Source organism: Oxyura jamaicensis, chromosome 4 (genome assembly GCF_011077185.1).
Source record: "Oxyura jamaicensis isolate SHBP4307 breed ruddy duck chromosome 4, BPBGC_Ojam_1.0, whole genome shotgun sequence".
Classification (NCBI taxonomy): Eukaryota; Metazoa; Chordata; class Aves; order Anseriformes; family Anatidae; genus Oxyura; species Oxyura jamaicensis.
In genome coordinates this window covers 36,812,184-36,824,310 of record NC_048896.1, presented here as the reverse complement: position 1 = coordinate 36,824,310, position 12,127 = coordinate 36,812,184, and the positions used below count along the sequence as shown (strand labels likewise).

Below are 12,127 nucleotides of genomic sequence, written 5' to 3'. Positions count from 1 at the left end.
GCTATTCCACCACCAAAAATACCAGGAGCCTCAAGAACTTCTTCACAAGCACATATATTCTTCGTTTGTGAGAAATACTGTGAAGCAGGGCAGGATGAGACCTAAACAAGTATGGCACCGATAATGCACACAACTCAGGGCTGCCAAAGGGCAGCTCCTCACATAGCAGGCGAGCCGTTGTCACTGCCCTAACACTTCCACATGTACTGCAGAGTGTACCTGCAAGAGAAACTTGCTGAGGAATACTAAACAAACTGCATCGCTTGAAAAAGCTGGAGGCAGGGAAAGTACCACATTGCTCTCTTCCTCTGCCCAGAGCACCTGTTTGTGGTCATAGTTGGAGATAGCATAGTGTGCAAGACAGACCTTGGTCTTACTTCATACAGCTACTTTTAAGTTCTCACCTCAACAAAAATGAGATATTCTTTGGTATATCATCACAGAATCCCCAGTTTTCACACCATTTTTCCTATCTAATCTCTTGAACTAGCCAGCCTTTTTGTCCTATCCACACTCCTTCCAGCTCTTGCACTTTTTTTCATACACCACCTTTGCACAGCAACATATACCAGAGTGGGTTTGGATTTTTTGTTCTTTGTTCTTGCTGGTCCTCATGACAAAACAGCCTTTCTAACATTAACATCCACATAACACATTCATCTAGGAATATGATACCCAGGTCAAATGCTCCAATCTGAAAAGCTGGGTTTGTAGCTAACTTGCTACCAGATAAATGACAGTTCCCAAAGGTTGCTGCACTGCCAGACAGTTTTGCCTCAATTAGTGTGTACAGACCTTGGTTAGACACCAACCCACGAGTAAAATCAGTCAGCATAATTTGGTATGCTTTTCTTTTTGAAATACACTGTCTATTCAACTGCCCCATTAGCTAGCGAATGAATTACAATGATTCAGGAAAGTTAAGCTTTTTCCTCAACTTTTTAAACTTACCTTTTCATTATTTAACTCTACAGGCATGCCACAGTGAAACACTTCATCTTACTTATGTACATTTCTTGATGTAAAAAAGTGAAAACTGTTGGGAGAAAAAGGGATAATCATGGAAAGCTGAGTGCACTGTATTGTTGCATGCATATTACTCTATTTGGAGGAATCAGCAGTGGGATGGAAGCTGAATGAGGTTATCTTCTGGTAGGCAGAAGAAAGTTAAATCAATTATTACCCTTTGAAATGAGCTCAGAGACACTCAAGTGGAGGAGCAATGGTCCTGATTTAAATCCAGTGAGCTAAATGACTCACATTGAAATCTAAAGGTGAGCTGGGGGAGCCTACTTATCGTGGCCAGAACGCAAGGATACACTCCTGCTCCAGCAGAACAGCAAGGCTGACCCTGATTCCTCTTTTTGTTCGCTGCCATCACACCCGCCCTTGCTTCTGGTTAGCCTGTCCCAGTTTCTCTGGCTTTCCGATCTATGACCCTTATTCAAAGGCAGACTTCAATTAAAAGGGAGCATTACTCAGCAGTTAGAGCTATTCCCTCCTCAGCCTTTATAATCCCCCGGTGTAGGCAAAGAATACATGCAAGAGAGACAGGTACACACGTTGTCTGTGGAGGAGCAGCAGCGCTGCTGGCAGTCAAGATTTCCTACCTGAACAGTCGGACAAAAATTTGTGTACTTTTCCATTAAGGACAGAATGGGACCCTTGGGGACTTAGCGTGCATTCTGGTGTGCAATGAGTAGCACATCCACACAGAGACCACTTTTGCAACGCTAATATGTAGCGACATATAAAATGTAATAAATATGCTTACATAAACTATCATTTACTCTGCTGGACAGGGCAACGCCACAGACCACGTATCTGATGAAAAGTTACTGCACACATCTCCAAAATAAACAACTACCTATCTAGCCAGCGCACTCTCCTGTGAAAAGTGGTAGTTAAGAACGTGCTAAAATGAGGTTTCCAAAAGACACCTTAATTTTATACTCATAGTTACTTGAGAATATTTCTGCAATTAAATGCAGAATTAAATGGATAGTGCTGTTAATAGTATGTTTTAACTTTCAGTTAGCTCTGAAGCGGCCAGGCAGGTGGGCTTGATGATCTTTGGAGGTCCCTTCCCCATGAGCTGAGTGAGCTATTCTATTCTATTCTATTCTATTCTATTCTATTCTATTCTATTCTATTCTATTCTATTCTATTCTATATTCCACAGACTGAACCGCAGATCGGCTGAAAAGAAAACACCCAGTGATTTTAGTGAAAATAAAACAAACAAAAAAATCCGCGCAATGTTGTGAGATGGCCACATCTCTTTCCAGAGAAGTTCTACCAAGGAGTTCAGATACTGACACTTCATTACAATGGTTGGAAAAATTCAAAGAAAGTTTTTTTTTGCCTCTTTAGTCCGTGAAAACATTCCAACCTGGTCAACTCTTATGCAGAGACCCTATACAAATACGATTTCAAGCTTTCACTCCCGAAATCGCGAGTGCCCCACGAGTGGACAACCAGCAGAAAGGCCGGGCTGCGTGCCAGCCGTGAGCCCTGCTGCTCCCACCCACCAGCCAGGCTCCCCCTTAGTCAACCAGCCCTGAAGTTAACGCAACAGGATGAAGACCCCCATAACACGAGGGCCCTGGGTGAACCCCCCATGGTCAGTGCCTCTGCCCTCCGTCTCCCAGAAGAGATGCTCTGCAGCCATGCCCAATTTGCACCTGGGGGTTGCAGCTGTTTCAAACTTAGCGTTAAAACCAATAAACCTTTTCCTCTGAAGTTTTTGTTCCCTCTACCCACCCAGACGGCCATGCAGGATTTACACCTAAAAGCACAAAGATCTTAAGAAAACCTTGTAAAAATATTTCCGTTTCACCCTGCTTAAAAAAATATTTAGATTAAGGCTTATGTGTAGTAAAACAAGGTCACTGCATGATCCAAGAATGTAAATTCTCAGGAGAGCAGAATTAGAATATCCTAGGAAAATGAGGATTGCTACTTTGCTCTAAAATGCTGTGGAAGTTTCAGAGGCGAAGTGAAGTACCACAGTGAAATTCAGTACATCATCTTTACTTGCCCGTGAGATAAGCAGTTCAATTTATGGCATTTACAACGTTATCGCGTATGGTCAGAAGTTCATCCTCTGAAACCAGGTCACAGGTCATCAACAGGAAATTCATAGGAAATGATGGAGGAAATTAAAAGAACACAAATGGGCATGAAAACTAGTTTATATAATCTAGGTTCTCCCAACACTGCTTCCTGTGTTGTGATGTACTCAGCTTTCTTTCTGAACTTTGCCTTTTCCAGGCCACATTAAGTAAGGATTGCTGAATTGTCTATTATATTCTTTGTGCTTCGAAACGCCGAGGTCAAATTCACCACAAAGGGCCATTCAGTTTTTCCTTTAAATGATGCAACGGGGACAGAAAACGGTACCAGAAGAAGGTGCTTTGAGACCACTAAGTGCAGGTTTCTAACCTGCATAAGGGTGCGCGACGTGCTTCACGGACCTGCACACGAGGCAGAGGACAGAGCCCAAAGTGAGGTACAAGAGATGCTCTTTGCTACCCATCATCATACTCTTTCGTGTTGTTTTCACATCCTATCAGAACCACTAAAACCATCAAGATACATTTGTTCAACACTAAAACTTGATTTTTATAATAATGAATTGCGCGTTTTAGCTACTCCCTACAGATATTGCTCTCTACTGAAGGAACAGGAACCACTCCTATAATTTAAAAATGTGGGAAACGCATCTTCTACGATGTGTTGAAAAGCAGAGCTACCTTTGGGTTGTGAGGAGCTGGTCGGCACAGTAGAAGCGCTAACATTACATAACAACAAGCACTCCACATCATTTACTGCTGACTTGAGCGAGGTTTCTTTTCCAGCTTGCACAAAGGAGAGATGGAAAATTCCTGTGAATGCCGTGATGTCCGAAGGCTGATCGGAAGGGAGAATTTCATTTGCAGAACGAGGAGTTCTCTGTTCACACTGAATGCACCTGTTCTGGACGCTCATTCTTACTCACCATTATCAGTTCAAGGCCTGGGTCGAGACAGTCCCTCTTTTGTGACAGGCAGCCTGGCAGCACAAAATAAAGGATAGTTCTACTGAACAGATGGCCACCTAAGTGCACTGAGCTGCAGAAATGGTTCAAGAGCTGCAGAAAGCAAAGACAACCAGTGACACAACTGGGATCACCTCCCTCACCTCCTGGACCTCCTACTATCTCCTGGAGGAAGGGGCAAGGACATCTTGCTAGGCTTTCTACAGCAAATTCAAGCCTGATGCAAATAAGTTTTCCTTTTTTTCAGTTACCTTCTGCAGAGTGCTTTAGGAGCTGCCAATAGACCCCAGGGTTCTGTCTAAACTAGACTGCTCTACCCACGCCACCACGCTGCGTGCCCAAAAACGCTTCCTATAAAGTCGGGTCTTCCTTTCTTCCCATTCCCCACAGCCTGTTTGTGCAAGAACAACATCATCCCAGTGCCTAGGTATTATCCAAGAGCAAGATACAAAATAGCACTGGTAGAGTACCCATTCAGGTCTCATTTTCTACCTGTACTATTCCTTTTTCCTTTTTCTTGGTGCACATAAAACCCACTGGTTAGACAGAATTGCATCAAGTATTTCTTAGACACTTCTTACAAAGGGCATCCAGTGTGAACATCTAAACCCAGATCTACATCCACTCCACCGAAGCATCCAATATCCAGTTTTGATAGCTTAGCGGTAGCTTGATCATTTAAAAATAATGCAATGCATGGTTTTAATTTTCAAGAAAAAGAAAAAAAAGGTATTATTTAGAAATTCTTACACAAGCTCTAAGTCAGCTGACAATTTGTTATTGTGGCTGTAACACTGCTTGGCCTTTTCCAGCCATGTTGAGGAGGAAGAGCCAGGAATAAACTGTACCTGAAAATATTTTCCAGCACTGCTTTGTTTCAGTCACAGGCTGGGCATCATGGCCCAGCGTTTATATGACAGGAGGCTGACTCAGCTTCAGTGCTACTCATGGTAACACTCTACAACCTGCTATGGATTATGAAAGTCACCCTAAAGAACCTCCCCAAAACACTGAAAAGGAACCCCAGTCTTTGGAGGGCTTCTACAGCATGTCTAGAAAAATATCTTCCTTTCATTCTTCCCACCTGATTCTACTTATACTTCCCTTAACCACATACAGAACCTTACAAAGATGGTAGTTTACTCCCCACTTACTCACTTCTGTGCAAACGAAGGCTTATTGTTGCTCACAATTGCACAGGTCACTGGCCTAAACCAAGGTAATCTGCGAAATCCTCACATTTCAGCCTCCTCCAACAAGTGATGCATTTTGCAAAGATGTGGCTGCAATTTGATTCCAGAACGGCCAGATATTCAACACCCTTTGGGTTTATCAAAACTCTCCAACAAAGGCGAAGTGTAGCTTCTGCACCTGTGACAGCTTGGGAGCTATTCGTGATGAATCGGTGCTGTGTTTGTTCCGAGCAGTTGTCTGCTCTTGAAAGAGGAGCCTCCCGTATCATCAGTGAGCTATCGTGATGTCTAGTATGCATATAATGAGTTACTTCAATCACAGGACTGCAGGAAAACACACCTGGAAACGCATTCTGATTCAGAACAGGACGATAACTTTGCACAAACGTCCTTTGGCGACCTGATCCTGGTGCCCCTCTGTGCACCCTGACCTGGCCCAAGGTTCATGCAGCTGAGCAAAGCCAACACAGCCTGTGAAAGTGAGAGGGATCCTGGTAGCACTGATGGAGCCTGGGGAGGAAAAACAACCTGAAACTTAGCCCTGCAGGGATGAGTGCTTTGAAACGAGATAGAAACATGAGCAAGTCTAGGTAAGATAGACACACACTCAGAATTCTGTTTCTTTCTTGTATTCATTCCTCTTGGGCTTTAATTCTACTGCCATGACCAAAAGAGCTGCTCTGGATCCCCTTGCTCACAGGTCTCAGCTGAGACTCAGGTACTCCAGTGCAGCTTGCTCAGCTGCAAGGATGCACAACCAATGCACTGTCCAAAGCTTGGTGTAAGGGTGAGGAGTCAGGGACATGCAGAAACCGTCTTGGTACCGGCTGGGAAAGGACCAGGCCTGCAGACAGGGGTGTAGCTGACAGGTATGACAGCGTTGCAGTTAACACTGCACGAGCAACAGGAGTGAAAACCAGGGCTCTCTCTGCAACTGGTGGTCAGACAAGATGTGTTTCGTACTCCCTCTGGCAAGAAACCACAGGGAGAAATCAAAACTAGCTGGGAATGGTGCAAAAAATGAGTGGCCAATGAACTTATGCAAAGTTTGCGGTCTGAAGCCAGGAGCACAATTAGACTCTCCTCTCTCCTGACCAGGTCCCAGTGAAAGCTCCCACTTCTCTTCCCAGATAAGCAGATGCCCCGGGGGCCACAATGGACTGGAAGGCAAAGGCAGCCCAGAAGCAGCTTCCCAAGCAATAAAGCAAGCATAAGCCCTGACGTAACTGAATGGAGCCACCCATCTGGGTTCCCAGCTCAGCACAGGCCGAAGCAAAGGATGCAGGGCAGGAGCTGAGGGGCAGGAGCTCTGCGAGCCACCAGCTCCTGTAGTTTTATGGTTCCAGGACTGGTCTAAGACAGCCTCAACTATTCAGAACTCAGGGAGGCACAGAGATCACATTACTGGTAAGCAGACAAGTTGGAAGGTGTTTCTTAATGCCACATGGAGAGAAGAAGGTGATGCAATACTGATTATTCCATTAAATATTAATTACAATACAGCTACTTTCAAGCTAGAACGTATTCCCGTAGATAACTGAACTGAGGGACAGGAGAACTGAACGAGCCCCAAGGCTTTGTGTAGATCTTTCATTTCTCAATTATGTTAAACTGCCTTCTTCAGATCACGCACGGTTATCTCCAAATATTAATTTTTATTAGAGTCAGAAGTTGAAGCTAAGGGGCAAAAAAGAGACTCAGGATTCTCCAATTTGCTCTAATCTGACTCTCAAGATTCTTCTTCCTGTTCAAGAAGGCTGAAGGGGCAGCCCTAGACCTTCCATCAAACACCCTTGAAACACAGGGAGGTATCTCTTCCTCCTAGGAATCCTAATTTGCACACAGATAACATCGTCGGCTAGCTGGTCAGTGTTAACCTCCTTTCTCGCCTTTCTCTCCTGCTTCAGCTGGGTAACGAAGCTCCGGCAGCTGCACAGCAATGCTGAGACTGAATTTCACTATTCGACTCCAGAGCACTGAAACACGTGCAAGGAAATTTTATAGAATAAAGGCATTGCAAACTTTTTGGAAGGTAACTTTCAAATAAGCAAGCTCTAGAATTAGCTTTTACCATTGTGGAGAGCTCTTCAGACATTCCTTCGTGCTGCGTGTGCTAAACTGTTACCCTATGCCGCCCCCACCCCAAATTGACACACCACCTCCAACACCAGGGTCTTCAACCCAAATAGCTCACCAAAGGCTGCAGAAGAAAAAAAAAAAAAAATACATATTTCTCTGTAGAGCACTACTCAGTTCTGGTAACGTTTTACACCTGGGTCAACCACAGCGAGCAGTTTGTCTCCCCACTGAGAGAAAATCCAGGATTTCCCTTCTTTATTTAGGAGGGGAAAGAAAAAGAAAAAAGAAAGTTCTGACATTTCAAACGCTACACGTATTATTTCATGGGACCTTTTGGAGCCCTCGTTCCTGAGTTCCAGTAAGTTTTATTCTGCTTGGCAGTTTTATATGATTTCTTTATTTCCCCTTCAATTAAGTAACAATCCATCAAAAACATCAAGTACATCTCCCCCCTTCCAGTAACTTATATGAAATTTATTGGATTGAAACTTTTCAACATCTCTTTTCAACGCAAGGTCAAAGCTCTACATTGTTGTAGTTTTCTTTTTCAGTGTTTTTTTTCCAAGTCAGCCCTCCACTGGGAAATTAATATTCAGCATGAACAATGAACTCCTTGCATGGCCTTTGAACCTCGTGGTTGCTAGGAGGCCTAAAGAAACCCTCGAGTACAGCACATTTAATAGCACGTATCAAGAGATTATTCAGCGGTAAAAATGTGTGATTTTCTAAATTCCCTGCCTTTTTTTCCCCTCCTTACTTCCATCTCCCTTGATCTGTCAAACAATCTCTAAATTTCGCATGAACTGCATCTGCATCCGCAGTAATTTTCTGCAATTATGGGCAGTTTGTTCCCGAAGTATTGAAAATGTGACTGCTAACCACCAGCGCTGCTTCTTGTCAAATAACTACCAAACTGGTCCTTTACGCAGCTTTACTGAAAAGGCTGCTTAATACCGGGTCTGCTTCACCACGCCAGCAGGAGGTCAGCACTTCCCCTGCAAATGGGGTTCTGCTTAGAGGCTGCATTTTCCCCCCCAAAAGCTCCACTGCAACACCACTGCTCAGTATTTCTGCGCTGCTGAAAGAAATGTGTACATACATACCTATGATTCTCCATAATATTAACGTTTCAAGCTTTTTAGCGTCTTACTGAAGGCCCTTTGACTGTTTGCTTTTTTGTATTTTCCTAACCAGAGTAATTGAGGCAAAAACCCAAGGTTTCTTTCCCACCCTCCACCCCCACCCCAAACAATGCGGCATCTAATTAAAAGAGAACCACAACAATGCTAATGGTGATGAGGTTAAATGGTTGGATAAACAGAATGCAGCTCTCTGAAAAGCCCATGTGTTTCAGGACACTTTCTCCCCTACGACATTCTGGGTGACAAAGAACATGTTTGTATTCCCCATCCCCACAACTTTTATGCCAGAAGACTTCCTACAGGTTTCCCGCGAGGAAGAGAGTTTTCTTCAAGTACTGAGAAGTGTTTAGATACCGTAGCCCTTCCTCCCAAAACTAATATTTGGAAAGGCAGTGGACAACGATCCTTTAAAAATAAATGAATGTGGAAACTACCCATCAAGAGAGAACAACCGCGTGTCCAGCTAGACGCCAACCAGGTTCCCTTTAAAGCACTTCTGATTTTAATTTCCACTGTATTATCCCTCCAACAACTTGAGCAGGTTGCTCAAACTGAGCATGACATTTGTCCTTCTTCAGTTGTTGCAGTTTAAATCAATGTGTTGTATATCCATAAATACAGCACTCCGGGGGTCCGGCGATTGCCTTAAAACATTCGTAGCACAGTTCATATCCATAGGCCCCCAAAGACACAGGTATCAGCCAAAAAATGCAGGGTGACATATCTCATTCTGAAGATCGCTCGTGCTTGAGCACCTACTTGGATTGCATCAATCTTGCCAAGATAAAGCTTTTGCAGAGCCCAAGATTTTCCCTGAAGAATTAAAAACAAGCAAAACCCACACCACTTGGCACAAAACGCTCCTGTGAGCTCCTTCTCTTTTAAATACGGTTTTCCACACTGGAAGAAAGGCCTTGAAGTACTGACTTCAACAGAACTGACACAGCATTGCATCTTTACATTACGAATACGGGAACATCCCCGCAGAACGACCAAAACCTTCACAATTTGGTCAGATCTGGCTTTGTAGCTGCTTTAAGAACCTGCAGCACCACCAAAACAAACACCACCACCACCACCCCCCCCCACACACACAACCATTCTCGTTTTCTTCAGCTGTTCAGGCATAAATTATACTTGTCATTTCCTCTCCATACGTGGCTTCCCAGGAAAGGGGGGGGGGAGGGAAATCAAAATGACTACTGCCAAAATAGCTCAATTTTCTTACACAGGCAGATTTTTTCAATAAAAATGCATTATTTTCCCCCTTGTGCTTGGGGGTTAATGAAAGAACGGTCACAAGCCATTTTTAAAACACGAGAAACCAATCCTGGCCAAAGAGATCTGTTTGTTAGAGACAGAGATAGTAAAGCGAGCATTTAACTGACAACCACAATCTTTGGCTCAACCTTTGCAGCAGAAATGGGGGGGGACAGGACTGGAAACGTTTTCAGTAACGCATAATAAATACCTTCGTTTTCTCCTGCTCCCTCTTTTTCTCCTTTAAAGGAATCTGCCTACTCAACCTAAATTGAGCCTTAGAGGGAAAACGTGCCTTCATGATAAATTGGAATTTGACATCGTAGTAATGAAATGTTATGTCCGATCGTCACAATAAGCAGGCAGCAGAACAACAAAGGAGGTTTCCAGGATTTTCTGCCCCCGTCCCCCTCCCCATCAGCATTTTCCCAAGTCTTCTTTCTGGTGTTTATGAAATGTCTGGATTCCAAGGCCATTAAGATGCATTTCAGGATGGAGCAGCCTCCATTAACATTACTGAGGTTTTCTGAAATTGCACCAGCACTCCGTCTGAGGCCAAGCCTCTCCCTGATGCCTGCCTTTCCCCGTGCTGGTTTTTGTTTTGTTTGTGCTCTCTCTCTTCCCCGTGCACAAACACGTTGGTGCAGTGTCCATTATTTCCCTACAGCCTCCCTTGAAAGCAACGACCAGATGGGCATACATGCACGTGTGTGTTCCCCCACATACACGGCTCTGCTCCCCTTCGACACCTCAAATAATGAATGCAAACGCGTTCACAGTCAATCTTCCCCAAAGCATGCTTTGCCACTGCAGAAACACACCGCTGAAACCTGGAAAGCCTGCAGCAAGGCGAGAGAGCATTTGCAATCACAGGTGACCCTCTTTCCTTCCCCAGCAGAAAAGCACCACAGCGCAATGAGTTAAACTAGAGCTAACTGCATTAGAAGGAGACCGTGTGAGGCAGCAGTAAATATCCAGCACATGCTCTTATGCACAAAAGGAGCAAAGGGCTCCATGCTCTGCGCACCCAGTCATTTTTCTCTGCCTCTGCACGGCGGGGAGACACGACCGTTTCTCCCATGCATTTATTTCCCCCGACTAATAGATTTTAAACACCATATTGCGAGGGCCCTGCTGTGAATCTTGCTGAGGTACAAAATGGTGGATGTATGCTTTTTTCTTTTTTTTTTTTTTCCTTTTTTTTTGTGCATTATTCATAACAACTTACGCTCCCGGCCGCAGGCTCCCCTCCGTACCTACTGCCACAGCCCTGCCGGCGCCGCACACCCGCATCCCGCAGCCGCCTCGCAATAAAGCCACCTCGCACACACACACACACACACACACACACAAATTATGTTACAAACCTGATGTCATGTAGCCCCGTGATGCCTGCGAAATAAAAGCCGGTGGGAAGTGTTTGTGCAGCCGGTAGTCCTTCTCGCTGCGGGACCTCATGCGGTCGGAGGCCCGGTCGGAGAAGTCGGAGCTAGGCCAGGCCCTCCGCAAGGTCGTACTCCGCGTCTTCTTCATCCTGAGGATGCCCGAGCCTAATCCTCCCGCAGCAGCACGGGCCAGGCCTCGTGGCTCGCCGGACACACGACGCCTGGCATCAGCCTAGCGCCGGCACCGCCGGGGCGCAACCTGCGCCCATGTCGCCGCCACCTCTTCTAGGGCGCGGGCGGCAGGTCCCTTCCTCTTTTTTTTTTCCTCTCCCCCTCGAATGATCCAATTTTACACACGTCCCACAATGCATTACACTTCATTTGCAATCGGTCCGGCTTATAGCTTCCAGATTCGTGGGGAGGAAAGGCACATTATGTGGCTTCTCAGGCAAAAAAAAAAAAAAAGGAAAAAGGGGAAAAAAAAAAGGGGGGGGGGGGGGGGGGGGGGTAGGATTTGCAGCGTGAACGCTCCGGGATCCCAAACAATAGCCCGATTCAGCCTAGCAGTGCTTAGCCAACTGTGAGCCGCGACACAAAAGACCCAAACAAATTAGGAAAACCCCACGGCCGCCGGTTATGACCCGAATCGCAGCGCGCCGGGCGCTGGGAGAGGCGGCGGCAGCTCCCGGCACGGCGGCAGCAGGAGGAGGAGGAGGAGGAGGAGGAGGAGGAGGACGGGGAGGAGGAGGAGGAGGAGAAAGAGGAGGGGAAGGAGGAGGAGGAGGGAGCGCCCGCAGGCGCCTCGCCCGGCCGCGGGACCGGCGCAAGCACCGCGCCCCCCCCCCCCGCCGCCCTCAGGCCCCGCCGGGGCTCCTCAGGCTGCCCGCGACATGGCGCCGGCCCCCGGCCCCCGGCCAGGCGCTCTCCCGGGCCGGCAGCGGGCGCGCAGGCATTTACATACAAAGCCCCCTGCGCTGCGGGTGGCCCGGCCGCCTCCTCCCTTCCCCGCCGCCCTCCTCTTCCTCCCTC

The 12,127-nt window shown here is 46.2% G+C and overlaps 1 protein-coding gene across 2 annotated transcripts in view; it reads right to left on the bottom strand.

Annotated features, from left to right (window-relative positions):
* The window catches only part of STOX2 (storkhead box 2), a 71,209-nt gene extending 59,390 nt beyond the window's left edge, over window positions 1-11,819 (bottom strand). The window contains exon 1 of one of the 2 annotated variants that reach the window (XM_035323890.1): window positions 11,081-11,819. In XM_035323890.1, coding sequence (XP_035179781.1) covers window positions 11,081-11,246 — 166 coding nt within the window. In that variant the 5' untranslated portion in view covers window positions 11,247-11,819. Of the gene's footprint in view, window positions 1-10,969; window positions 11,041-11,080 lie in introns of those variants that run through there. The other variant, XM_035323894.1, reaches the window with a different exon arrangement.
* Window positions 11,820-12,127: the final 308 nt, after the last annotated feature.